Source organism: Achroia grisella, unplaced genomic scaffold, assembly GCF_030625045.1.
Source record: "Achroia grisella isolate CSIRO2021 unplaced genomic scaffold, CSIRO_AGI_Agris_v1 utg460, whole genome shotgun sequence".
Lineage (NCBI taxonomy): Eukaryota > Metazoa > Arthropoda > Insecta > Lepidoptera > Pyralidae > Achroia > Achroia grisella.
The window spans coordinates 763,740-778,945 of NW_026712870.1; the positions used below are offsets into that span (position 1 = coordinate 763,740).

The 15,206-nt window shown below is 34.4% G+C and overlaps 2 protein-coding genes across 2 annotated transcripts in view; one reads left to right on the plus strand and one right to left on the minus strand.

Annotated features, from left to right (window-relative positions):
• Positions 1-15,206, minus strand: part of LOC131845204 (neurobeachin-like) — a 244,531-nt gene that overhangs the window by 117,263 nt on the left and 112,062 nt on the right. The window lies entirely within an intron of this gene.
• On the plus strand, positions 1,094-2,510 carry LOC131845180 (protein mab-21). The gene has a single exon (XM_059194217.1). It carries the CDS (start codon positions 1,181-1,183, stop codon positions 2,276-2,278), a length of 1,098 nt encoding a protein of 365 aa, XP_059050200.1. The 5' UTR covers positions 1,094-1,180; the 3' UTR covers positions 2,279-2,510.

A 15,206-nucleotide genomic window follows, 5' to 3' on the forward strand; every position in this document is an offset into this window, starting at 1 on the left:
TGAATCGCAAGGTGACAGCATCGACGTAAATCAAACAGCAGCGAACCATCCATCACGCACCGTCGCCCCATCAATCCTGCCGCGCCCGAAATAGAGCGCGCGTGCATACCTGACATGGACGTATTCTCGCCGAGCACACTCGCCATTCGTATAGAGTTGGCATTCCTCATTAACGGCACACATTTATGAGGACCTGGTATTTAGTATCTCAGACCTTCAGACTAAATTAGCAGATTGGGATTAGTAGTTTAATCAACGTAACGGTGTTAACCTTTGACATAATGACTAAAAATATATTATTCAATCAATACAAAACTTTACATTGGTATTAAAAATATATACTTTAATGTCAGTTGTATTGTACTTTTGTGTTACAATTTGACTCGACTCTCGACTCGATAGTTTGCTACTTATTTTTAGTAATAGTTTTGTACAAAATAACCTAACAATTGTATTATATATATAATCTTAAGATTTCGTACGAACCTAAGGAGGGTTGCGAAGAATTGCCTATCAAGGTAGATTTAAATACTAAACATATTTAGTCTATAAAAAATATCTCCTTTTACTTTATAAAACCTGCAGTGTAGGAATTTTTATAAAAAAGTTTCTATTAGGTAATTAAATAAAATATGAAATAAGATTCCATGACAACAATACCTACCAAATATAAAAATAAATCTACTGCTTAAATAGCTAAAAAGATACTCAACTAACTTTTAAAATTTAATCTGGAAGTAATTAATTTAATTATTATCTAATTTAAAGAAGATGCTTAAACGATCTAGCAAAAAAAAAGTCGCTAATAGAACCAAACTTGTAACCGCTACCGAATTAACGAGCGTTGTGCTAACGCAATCATGTAATTACGCACACCTAGCACGGGATACCTACGGTCCCGAGCAGGCGGAGCCAACGACCGATCAATACTTTGTAGTCAGTATACACATACGGTACGAAAATGTAGACGTCCCTTTCGCACGGTACGCAATAGTGTTAAGAGCAAGCGAGATAAAACACGATCCAGCTATTCACCCGAATGCAGAACCATGGGCGTACCATCGCCTTCGACGTCCGGTAATCCGACATGGCTCAGTCGGTAGAGAACCGCGTGCCGCGCGCGTGCGTACATCGCCGCCGTACAATGTCCACCGCGTAGATACCACAAGACACAGCCACCATGCTAGTGCCCCCGGAGATGATGGCGGCACAGTCTAAACTAGTCTACCAGATGAATAAATACTACAACGAACGTGTCGCCAACCGGAAGGCGCAAATTGCTAAGACAATACACGAAGTCTGTAGAATTGTTCAAGATGTCCTCAAAGAGGTTGAACTACAGGAGCCGAGGTTTATTTCTTCGCTCACGGATTACAACGGGCGTTTTGACGGTCTCGAGGTGGTGTCACCACACGAATTTGAAATCGTCATTTATCTAAACCAAATGGGAGTTCTCAATTTTGTCGACGACGGCTCTCTACCCGGATGCGCTGTTCTGAAACTCAGCGATGGCAGGAAACGCTCCATGTCCCTGTGGGTGGAATTCATCACCGCTTCAGGATACCTGTCTGCGAGGAAGATCCGGTCGAGGTTCCAGACTCTAGTCGCCCAGGCTTGTGACAAGTGCTCGTACAGAGATTGTGTGAAAATGATAGCTGAAACGACTGAAGTGAAATTGCGCATACGAGAACGATACATAGTTCAAATAACCCCAGCTTTTAAATGTGCGGGACTCTGGCCTAGATCGGCGGCACACTGGCCTCTACCAGCCATACCATGGCCTCATCCAAATATAGTTGCTGAAGTGAAGACAGAAGGTTTCGACCTACTATCTAAAGAATGTCTCGCATTGCAAGGAAAGAATTCGGCTATGGAAGGTGACGCTTGGGTCTTAAGTTTTTTTGAAGCCGAAAATCGGCTTCTACAGGGCGGATGTCGACGGAAATGTTTGAGTATCTTAAAGACGATTAGAGACCGGCATTTAGATTTACCTGGTAATCCAGTGACCTGTTATCACATGAAGACACTGCTCTTATACGAGTGCGAGAAGCACCCACGAGAGCACGAATGGGATGAGGCTGCAATAGGGGATAGAATTAACGGAATCTTCCTCCAGTTAATATCTTCGCTTCAGTGTCGCAGATGTCCGCATTACTTTTTGCCACACGTGGACTTGTTTAAAGGAAAATCTCCGACGGCATTAGAGAATGCGGCGAAGCAGGTGTGGAGGTTGACGAGGGAAATGTTGACCAATTCCAGGGCTTTTGAAAAGTTGTGAACAGGTCTCCTAGAATTATGTGATTGTTAGAGGTGAAGTGATTTACCGGTAATATTAATATTCGTACTCGAGTCATTTACGTAGATTTAGGGGCAAAGTTGAAGCATTTCTTTGTGTTGGAATCCAATAGGAAACTAGTGACTGAGTTGGTACGCAGAGACCGAGTGTGACAAAGTTACGTATACGCAATTTTGGTTAGTGAATTTGTCAGATATTCCATATGGATCGGACAGACTGTAAGTAGAAGTGATACTACTAATAAATAGGACATTTTCAAATATTATTTTGTGATATATTGTAAATAATTTTATCGTTGTACAATTTTAGTGATATATTTAATTTAAACATCTTGTATTTATTTGACTGAAATCTTATAAAGTAGGAGTATACCTATAATCTATAGTAAAATAAATAATTTCAAATTTAACAAAAGTACCTTTTAATTTAGTTACGAAATCCTAACCTAATGATCCTAATAGAATAAATATTTTCGCGCAAAAACGTCCTATAGTAGGCCTAAATTTTAAAGCAAACTATCTGTATTAACTTAAGACGACTCAAATACTTAAAGACAATTTTACATACTAGTCAACGATCAATACCCAGTCTTGAAATACGCTATATAGATACTAGACACTACTACAAAAAGGAAACATTCAATAAAATAGGAACAAGAAGCGATGCAAACGCCATTTTCAAAACAAGAAAACGAGAAAATACGCTTAATAAAAGTCAAGAGACAGTTGTAAATAATGTAGAATGAACAGTGGAAGGATGGAATATATAGCTAGGAGTTGGCATTCCTAAGGAGTTGAGCACGACCTACGTGTAGCCAGTTGACTGTAGGTATCGAGTTACGTACAACGATATTTTAGGTACGCGTCGTGGGCACACGGCACGGGCATTCTGCGAGCGCCTTTACGACCGGTCTCATGTTCAGCTCGTATAGTGCAACATATTAGCATATTGAGATCGATGAATACAAAATAATTTCCTTCTTTTTGCCAATAAAATATATGTTGTTTTATAATTATATTACAACTGCATTTGTAATTGCGATGTTTTTTGATTTGTCAATAGGGACGTCAGATTAGAGATGTATCAACTCAAGTTACTAACTCAAGTTAACTCGAGTTGAATTCTGCCAACACGAGTTGGAAGAATTCATAAATGAATGAATCAAGTGAACTGACAATGACATGAAATTTTCCGATCATTTCATATTATACAATTTTCACTCGTCAAAAATATTTCAATATTGATTTGAGGTTGTTATCATTTTTTCGCATATTCGCCCGATTATGTTATCAATAAAATAATTCCATAAGTCCTTCCGCGGCTTTAAAGTGCCATTTCTACTCGCCCCTAAAGTTCGGAGAAACTTTCAAGCTAGTAACTGCGCCCAAAAATATTAGAATTGTTCGAAAAAATAAAAGAAAAAAACATTTTGTTCCAGGTAATTCGAGTCTACTCGAGTTATCTGAATTTTAACTCGAGTCATGTTTATTACGAGTTAGCATAATAAAAAAACAAATAAAACTAAAGAACATAACACTAAAAAACAAGCTTCTGCATGAGACTTCGTCCGCGTGACTAACCTATATGAATGCATTACTAACCGAGTTGATAAATGTAATAAACAAAAGGTTCGAAACGTAACAAACGTAAAAACTGACTGTCCTTTACAATATCAGTTAGGATATCCTGATATCAAATAATAAAATACTATAGGGTAATCATCTGTAAGTACACTAAGTTCAAAATGGCAAGTTTTTGAGAAAACTGTCACAAAATCCATTAAATTATTTATAAGTCTAAATTTGTCAAATTCATTCATAATTCGGCCTCGGTGGTCTTGTGGTTTAATACACTGCCTTACTTCCTAAGGTTGCGGGTTCGATTCCTCACACGGCACAAACATTTGTATTCATGAGTATGATTGTTTCTGTCGATCTGTTTTCTATGTATATATATGTATGTATGTATTTATATATATTACATAAAAAAATAGGCGCTAGATAAAAAGTCTGCAAAAAAAACCAAAAAATATTATATATTCAATTTAATTGAAATATAAAAATTACAATTTAACTTATTAACTATTATAGATGCCAATTGGTCGATGTTAGAACCAAGAGTGATTCAACTCCGATAGCGTTCTTTGGTCGATTTCAACATTTCAGTTTTGCTGACTTTTAATATTGAGGCCGCTGCCTATACAGCGTTTTCAATGTTTCATGATTTCGTAACGCGCTGTGTGAATTGTCCTGAGATTATTATTATTATTGTTTATGTATATAGTTTATATATCTCCCTGTGATGGGGTTTTAAACTTGTAATTGCGGGTGAATATCACCAAACAATGACATTTATAAAAGACATAATCATCATGACAAAAATTTGCGGACTATTCTACAGGTGTTTAGAATTACAGCTTTTTGGATGATTAGATTAGATGTATGAAAGTAAGTGGGTGAAGCTGTTATATTTTGAGGCTAGAGTGTAAGGATGTTGGAATGACACCTGTGGACGAGATAATAATTGGGAGAGTTATTATTATTATTATTATAAGGCAAAATTAATGTATAATAATAATAATAATGCCCGCGTGTTTGAATATATTACCCCCGTAAAAAGGGAGATATAATAAATATATATATATATATATATATATATGTAATAATAATAATACTAATAATCTCAGGACAATTCACACAGGATGTTGGAATGACACTTGTGGACGATACAAATAATAATTTTTTTTTTTGGGAGTACATACATATTATTATTATTATTATTGTTATACCATCGGCAAAATTAATGTCAAAAGTAAAGATAGAGAAAACTAAGGTAATGAAATAGATAGATAATGATAATAAGCATGTTACAGTGTGATAGAATATGTATTTTAACAATGTTAACAAAGACATTAATAAACATTAAGTCAATTTCAACAATAGTTTTATAATAAGCGTGTTAAGGTGTGACAGAATACGTATGTATTTTAACAATGTTAACAAAGACATTAATTAATAAACGTAGTTATGACACACCTAGCGCCTTTAATAGCATCTACGCACGAGAAGATCTGATTTGAATGCAATTAACTCAATTGTCTACTTAGAGACGATTATCTTATTAATGATTTAGCAAAAAAGAAATATTAATACTAAACTTTACTACATAGTATAAAACAAAGTCGCTGTAGCTGCCTGTCCGTCCCTATGTATGCTTAAATCTTTAAAACTACGCGACGGATTTTGAAGCGGTTTTTTTTAATAGGCAGATTTATCAAGAGGAAGGTATGTACATACATGTAACACATGTACATCCGTGCGATAATGGGGCGAGTAGCTTGTTAACACTCTTTACAATTCATATGCATGTAGTAAAAAACGGTTATTTCGATATTACAAACAGACACTCCAATTTCATTTATATGTATAGATTATAATATGTCCCTTCTATACTGTTCCAACAAAACGATCTGCATAGTTGTTTACCTATCATAGAAATAAAAACATAATACTGCTCGTATTTTATTATAAATGCGAAAGTTTGTGAGTATGGATGCTTGATTAGTCTTTCACTCAAAAACTACTGAACGAATTTTGATGAAGCTTTACAGTAATATAGCTTATGCATATAAATTCCAATATAAAATATAACCTATGTGTTATAGGCTATATTTTATACTGAAATTTATATATTGAAATGTAACTGGTTGAAACCGCAGGCACTGGATATTAATAGTCAATTACCTAGAGTTTTGCTGTCGAGTGTAGCAGCAAATATAGTCTCACTAAATAACTGAGCAATTACGTCTCATTGAATCAGCCAGTGATCTTGCGCAGTTTATGGACAAATCCAGTAAATACCTCTAAACGAGCCACCGCACCAAATTCGTGTACAATTAAATGGTCGCTATAAACTTGCTATAAACAAGAGCGACTCGGCTGGTCTGTCTCCGGCGAGCATCGAACGGCGCCCACGCACATACCTTTTTACTTCAAATACATATAGTATACGTACCGTCTGTGCAATTGTATTTCATTATTAATTGTAAAAAGACAGACAAAACTTTAGGAATTAAGTCTTCATTAACATTTTAAAGAATTTATTCAAACCAATGCAATATTATAACAAAACCTTGTTAAACGTAAATAACTATGCCGTATTAAAATCATAACGAGAAAGTTTGTGAGTATGGATGAATGTTTGATACTCTTTCATTCAATAACTACTGAACAGATTCGGATGAAACTTTAGAGTCATATAACTTATACACCGGAGACATAGGCTATACATTTCAGGTAGGTGAAAGAATAGGAACAGCTAGTTAGTTTATAAAAAACTATATAAATAACATAATCTGTATTCCGAATGAGTGGTAGAATCAAAATATGACTATTAAAAAGTGCTTGTAATGAGTTTATTTGAATAAAGATTATTTCTATTTCTATTAAAAAATCCCAAATTACTGCGCCCATCTCCCAGTTTATTGCCTGCATATAGATAAGAGATAGAATACATAATAACGATGCGCCTTTTCATCGCGAGTTCATTTAAAATTTTGTGTGAAAAAAATTTGTCACACTTTTCGAGTTGTAAATGTAAACTTACAAGGATTATTTAAAAGAGCAACACACAAGTTTCTTGCTCGTTCTTCTTGTGATGAGACAGCATTCCGATCGAGCGGTAGATAAAAAAATGTTATGACCATTAAAAAGTGCTTAAATGAAGTTTATTTGAATAAATGATTTTCTATTCTATTCTATTACCAAAAGTAAAAGAAATAATTGCACCAATTTGAAGAGTATGCTATCAAACACATAATCATTGAATTATCAAAAGTAGTATAAGACGTGATAACGTGATACATCTACTTAGATCTATGAAATCGTTAGACTTATATTTCAATAAGGGGAATGAACTCACGTCTCATATACAGAATCCGTTAATCCTTACCATTGCACAGTAAAAAAAAACGGACAACACGAAGGTCGGAAAAAACGGACGGAGCCGGAACTTGTAACTCCCTTTATGGCCATTTAGATATGGTGACACGAAATTGGCGTTATATTTACTAAACAAAGTAAAACTCGACAGGACGTTGTGAACTTGTGATACCATTATTGGAAGGCGATACGATAAGCAAAGAACATGTGGGTCACCTTGCGTAGGCTATTAAGGAGTTTTTAAAAGCAATTACTATTACAGCCTAGCTACCTTCTCTCTTTATTTAAATACTTTCAGCACCAAGTTGTTTGTACGAAAATGCAAATTCATTCATTCATAATTTAAGAGCTACGCTCTTGTCGGTGGAACTCTTGCCACTTTACGTCATCTTCCATTATGCTCTTTAATTCTTGATACGACACGACTCCCATTTTGTCCTCAATTTGTTTGATGTAGCTATTCCTTGGTCTTCCCCTCCCCCTCTTTCCTTCTATTTTCCCCTCAATAATAATTTTCATGAAATCATCAAGTGTGCTAACATTTTTCCTCGTCTGTTTTCTATTGTGTTCAATATCTGCCTTTTTTCTTTTACCCTGTGTAGTACTTCTTCGTTTCTTACTTTATCCTTCCAGCTAATTCTTTCCATCCTCCTCCAACACCACATTTCAAAAGCCTCCAGTTTGTCTCTTTCCTTTTGGTTTAATGTCCACGTCTCACACGCATACAAGGCTATACTCCAGATATAGGTTTTAATAAATCGTTTCCGTGAGGTCTTTGATATTTTAGCGCGTAAAAGGTATTTCTTGTTGTTAAATGCTTTTTTTTGCCATGGCTATTCTTGTTAGATAATATTTTTTATTTATATCTTAGTACACACATGTGTAAGTGTATAATATGAATGTGGATGGATGTAAAGGGAATGGATGTGAAAGATGATATGAATAAAAGAAGAGTATGTTCAGATATGACGACCGATAGAGAGCAGTGGAAGAGAATGACATACTGCGCCGACCCCAAATAATGTGATGAAGGCAAGGCAATGATGATGACCTTAGTACACATACAGGCTTAATTATAACCATTAAAAGCTATAAGACCGCCTTTTGTAAAATATTTCATTTTTCATTCTACTTATTGTTCTTTGTAGACAAAGAAATGTGTGTGCAATAAAAATATATTATTGGGATGAGAATTGTTAGTAATGTGGTTGATCCCATTACAATGTACCATCAGGTTGACTTCCACGCGGTTCTCCCTGGAAACCCTGGTGAATTTACCACGATGGGCTAACTGAACTGAGCTCATGCTCATCCTATCATCCTCCACTGGTGCCCCGCCAGCGTAAACCGCTAGCGCGGGCGTGTGCACCATTATCACGCATAAAAAAAGAGTTATTATTATTCTGCACTATTTTTGATTCGAGAACGGAAGCTGTTTTTAGGGACTGGTCTGGTCTTATCACTAACAAATTTATATTGTAACTCAAGTAACTTTTGAACAACATTTATTTAAAATCCACGCGCAAGTTTATATCTAGTTCTTCTTGTGATGTAATAATAATTAGACTAAAAAATAATTGATTGCTTATTTGTAATTTTTTTCGTAAATTAATATAAATGTTTGTGTTGTGCGAGGAATTGAACCCGCGACCATCGGAAGTAAGACGGTGTGCTAAGCTAGACCACCGAGGAAGTCAATATATAGTAGGTATATGTAGTATTTAAATATTTTTAATTTTTAATGTGAGAATGTTATAAATAGACAATTTTTAAATTCTACACAACCCTTTTCTGCAACACGTTGAGAGTTATAATAATTTATTAACAATTTTATGACAAATAACTGTGATAAATAATTATATGGGCGGACATAACACGTCGAGAAATTCAATAAAGCACGAATTATCGCAATAATGAAGAGGCGAAGGGGGCGTGTCGCCGCGTCAAACACACAAAAAATATATATGGGCCAGTGGCAAGCACGGGGCTCGTCTAAGCTATGGAGGTTCTTTACAATGGTAAAGAAAAAAACATGGATGTCCTGTACAATAGTAAATAGTTATGAGTATATTCTAAATTAAAAAAAAACATTAAAAAGTAGAAGTTGTAAAAATACACATTGGTTTTTATAAAGAGATAACCATTTTAATAAGTGTCATATAGCTTATACACCGGAGACATAGGATATACATTTCAGGCAGGTGAAAGAATAGAAACAGCCAGTTAGTTTATAAAAAAACTGTATAAAAAACATAATCTGCATTCCGAATGAGTGGTAGAATCAAAATATGACTATTCAAAAGTGCTTGTAATGAGTTTATTTGAATAAAGATTATTTCTATTTCTATAAAATAAATCGCAAATTACTGCGCCCATCTCCCAGTTTATTGCCTGCATATGGTAACAGTAAGAATACATAACAACAATGCACCTTTCATCGCCAGTTGTTTTAAAATTTTGTGCGTAAAAAATTAGTGCTGGTTGGTAGTTTGTATTAACACGTTTCGACTTGTAAATGTAAACTTACAAGGATTATTTAAAAGAGCAACACACAAGTTTCTTGCTCGTTCTTCTTGTGATGAGACAGCTTTCCGAACGAGCAGTAATAGCTGGTTGGTAATAGTTTTAAAATCTAGTTAGAATATTTAAATTTAGTATAAATACACAGACCACTTTCGTGTCAAAATAAATGAACAAAAACAATAAAATCAGAGACAATAATAGAAAGAGACTAGACCTATATTCATTGTTTATGGGGATTGTCTGTGTCTAATAATATATAGTAATAAATATACGACAGTGTATCTGTCTATATATTCATTTATTTGATACCTCTTTTTGACTACACGGTTATATGGATCTTATTAAAATCAGACTTAGTGAAAAATTTAACCTAATAACAGACATATTGTTGTATCTTAAAAATATAGCAACGGATAGCATTTAGTAAATTATACAATAATCTTTTATAATATAAAAAGGAAATTCCTTAATAATACAAATATATATTCACTATTTATTATGGTTTTTAATTAAGTTCCAATAATTTGTATTATTATACTTCTGAATTTTTTAAATATTTACTTCAAAAATAATGCACAATTGTTTCTGAGTTAAATTAAATTGTATATGGGAGGTGCTGAGGTTTCCCATCAACGACTGCGTATCCCTAAATGCGTGGCTACTCTAGTACGTTATCGACACCATGCAATTATGGGAGTTTTATTTGTATTCGTTTTATTTTATCAAAATATACCTCTCTTATGTAATACGTAATAATTAACTCGTGATAAATCAACAAAATAATGTAGATTTCTTCTGTTGGCAAGTGGCAACCACTGCCTATAGACATTAAAAGCACAACGGACATTGCGTCATCATCATCTGCTTCTTCCTTATCCCATTTATTTGTGGTCGGCGTAATATGTTTTTCGCTTCCATTCATCCCTGTTCGCAGTCATCGCGTTATTTACTTCTTTTCTTACCATATCATCTTTCACACAGTCCATCCATCTCTTTTTCGGCCTTCCTCTGCCCTTATAACCATCCACATTCATATACACCTTCCTTAGGATATGATCTTCATCTGCTCTGTTGTCAAGGCATGGCATTTATATAGGCAGATACATTAAAAACACAATGGACGTTGCGTCATCATGTTATTTTGGTACCACACATTGCCATTCCAGAGAACAAGAGTCTTCCCTCCGTACCTTGTAATTACTCTGTCTTATCTTACCCTTCTATCGAAACACACTTTACAAAGTAAGCAATATTAACTGATGGCTGCGATAGTTAAGATATGGGGGGATGGGATGGGACTAGTTACCCCATTGCTGACAATGCACCATGTCAGGTGACCACCACGCGATTTTTTTATTTTTATATTTAACCCTGATCAATAATTGAGCAATATTCAACACTAAAATATGGTTGAGCGCAGTGATTTTTCAACATATTCAGTAGGCTTATATCATCACCTGCTTCTTCCTTATCCCATTTATTTGTGGTCGTCGTAATATGTTTTTCTCTTCCATTCATCCCTGTTCGCAGTCATCGCGTTATTTACTTCCTTTCTTACCATATCATCTTTCACACAGTCCATCCATCTCTTTTTCGGCCTTCCTCTGCCCTTATAACCATCCACATTCATATACACCTTCCTTAGGATATAATACTAAAATATGGTTGAGCGGAGTGATTTTTCAACATATTCAGTAGGCTTATAGTGATGTTATATTTATATAACCTATAAATATAAATATACGTATATAGGCAACCTCATCAATAAATAGGCAATATTCCACACTAAAATATGGTTGAGCATAATAATGGCTGGCACACTCGTTATACTCCTGAACCAGTGCTGCTTGTAGGGACTAGTCTTCTCTGACAACTGTAACTGATTTATATTGTTATTGTCAAGTAACTATTAATTTATTTATGTGATTTCACTATTTGGCAGTTTGTATTCACATAAATTATTTAAAAATATAATTCAGAAGAATTTATTTATATGAGCAACACACAAGTTTCTTGCTCATTCTTCTTGTGATGCGTATACGTTCCGAATGTTTGGTGGAATGGTAAAATATATGATTATTCAAAGGTGTTTATTATTTGAATAAATATTATTTTTATTTGTAAACGAATCACAGTACCGTAATACTGAAAATTGCTTCGAATAAACTCACAATCATTACCTTTTTATAATATTAGCAGGAATAGAAAAAAAGTTTTCCAAACTAACTAACAGTTTCTACGCTATGATTTTTATGAAGCTCACTGTACTACTCTATTGTTATATTATATATTCAACTATTAACGTCATTAGTTCTTTAGTATGCACCACGTGAGGGTGGTAGGCGCCATGGACCTCTAATGGTGTCTCCCACCATAAATTAAGGTACGACTCGTCACCGATGGGCATAAGAAGTTTGGATTAAAAAAATATTACACAAGCAGGCATATAAGATTGTATTATAAATATTAACTTTATTAATAATAAAATATCTTTATTCATGTAGGTCTGTAACAGAGTCATATAATAATAATAATAATATCTCAGGACAATTCACACAGCACCATCTAGTCCCAAGCTAAGCAGAGCTTGTATTATGGGTACTAGACAATTGATATAAATACATGGATACATTTTTTTTACAAATAAATACATATTATACATAGAAAAGACCGATACAAAGAATCATACCTACTCATAAATACAAATGTTTGTACTGTGCAAGGAATCGAACCCACGACCATCGGATAATAAAGCGGTATGCAACCACTAGACTACCGAGGCTGTCGTCATATGACATGACTTGACATATGATATGTCAAATCTACCGTCAGTTCCTTCGGAGCTGAGAAGAACTGACAAGAAACTCAGTTTGTATTCTTTTCAAATAAGGTACATGTTTATATGTTAGCACATGAAACCTCTTTTTGTATAAAAGCCATAAAATTATTGTAATTAAAAATAAAATAAAAACTTCTTTTCTTTCTGTCAACACGGTCTATCATTTATTATTAATTTTATTGATTTTAATTGCATTATAAATAGATCACAGTTAGAAACACTAACTTTATAATATAATCCATTTTGTTATATTCCATCCATCATAGTTTGTGCCCTGTGAGGAATCGAACCCGCAAACATCGGAAGCATAGCGATGTGCTAAAAAGCTAGACCACCGAGTCTGTACATCAAAAATCATAACAAGTCATATCAAATAGTACGAAGATCCTTATATTTTTAATATAACATAATTTATTGAAATAAAAAAATATATACTAGGACAATGAACCTAAAACTAATAACCTTAATAAATATAATATAACTAGCTTCTGCCTGCGTTAATTTATCCCCTTAGGGGTGGAATTTATCAAAATCCTTTCTTAGGGGATGCCTACGTCATAGTAGCTTTATGCATGCAAAGTCTCAGCCCGATCGGTTTAAAATTGAACAACAAAGTTTCATACAAACTTTCATCCCCTATTTTATATTTTCCCCTTAGGGGTTGAATTAATTAAAATCCTTTCTTAGCGGATGCCTATGTCACAACATCTACCTGCATGCCAAATTTCAGCCCGATCCGTCCAGTGGTTTGAGCTGTGCGTTAATAGATCACTATGTTAGTCACCTTTGAGTTATATATGTATATATATAGATAACTAAAATATATTATTAAAAGGAGTCCCTTTAGGCAAGGTTCCGAAGATACTGGCAGCGTTCCTCCTCTGAATAGCTACACTAAATCTTTGTAGCTGCCAGTTCTTTGGTCTTCTGTGATCGACTTACATTATATGAAGATACTTCTTCTTCTTTAGGTGCCATCTCCTATCGGAGGTTGGCGATCATTATGGCGATCTTTACTTTATCCGCGGCGGTCCTGAAAAGGGACCTGGTGCTCATCCCAAACCACTGCCTGAGGTTTTTTAACCAGTAAGTGCGGCGTCTGCCTGGTCTTCGGCAATGAAGATTACCTTTAGTAAAAACATATAACATACAAGTATTTCACATAATATGCAATAACAATATAAGCCTCGTATTACCGTGAAGTCTCTGAGCGGCTTGGGCGACAAATTCAACGCTTGCCGTATAATAATACAATTTGCTCGTTGAATTATTCAATATAGTTGCGGACCATGTTTATTCGATTATTTACAGATTTACATATATCTATAATATCATAACATAAGAATCGGATATGCGGTTTGTATGTTGCATATGCAGTTTCCAAAGGCGAAACTTTGGTTTGGTTCAAAACACTCTATCGAAAAGAGGTCAATTTTATGTTAGGTATAGATAATGAAAAAAATTTATAGTTTTATGGGTATATTATTTACTTATATTTTGCACCACCAAGGGTAGAGGAAGACCGAAAAAGAGATGGATGGACTGTGTGAAAGATGATATGGTGAGAAAGGGAGTAAATAACGGAATGACTGCGAACAGAGATGAATGGAAGAGAAAAACATATTACGCCGACCCCAAATAAATGGGATAAGGAAGAAGCAGATGATGATGATGATTTTGCACCACCAACAATTATTCTCTGCACCCCCCATGAGTGACTTACCAGTCGCCATTATGCCGTTATACCGCATGATGTTAAATCAGCCATATGTACTTTAAAATTATGTGCATTAAAGTTTAAATAAATAAATATATTTAAATACATATTTTCTTTAAAAATAAAAAAAATATATTACCGAGATGAGAATGTTAAGATCTGCAGAAGTTACCGCAGGACAGATTGAGAAATAAATACATTCTCGGTAGTTTTAAGATCCGCCCAAGTTTTAAGATCGAAGACAAACTCACCGAGACAAGGCTGAAGAAAATCATGTGACCCAAAAAGTCTTGAACCTAAACACCGGCCCAAGGAAGACACCCACTGACTTGGTAGTTAGTTATTGTGTAATTATTTGTTTAAAAAAACATTTATTTAAAAGAGCAATACACAAGTTCCTTGCACATTCTTCTTGTGTTGAGTTTGCGTTCCAAATGAATGGTAGAATAAAAAAATATGACTATTCACAAGCGCTTGTATTGAGTTTATTTGAATATAGATTATTATACTTGTTACTTATAGAGACCTGAAGAAAACCAAAGTATACGTGATGTGGTGGGGTTCTTTTCTGTTGAGATGATATGTGAGATGATATGTTTACTAATAAATAATATGTATGTTTGCAACAGAAGAATTGTGTTGTCCTTTTTATAATATTTTTTACAATAATGTCAACCACTATTTGACAACAACTACTATTATAAAATCGTAATCGGTGAGGAGGCCGTATAGAAATAGAAATAGAAATAATCTTTATTCAAATGCACTTCTGAATAGTCAAGATTTTGTTTTATTCTACCGCTTATTCGGAATACAGATTCATCACAGGAAATAATATTGATTTACTTATATTTAATTAGCAACAAGGATTAGGCATGCGACAATCAACAT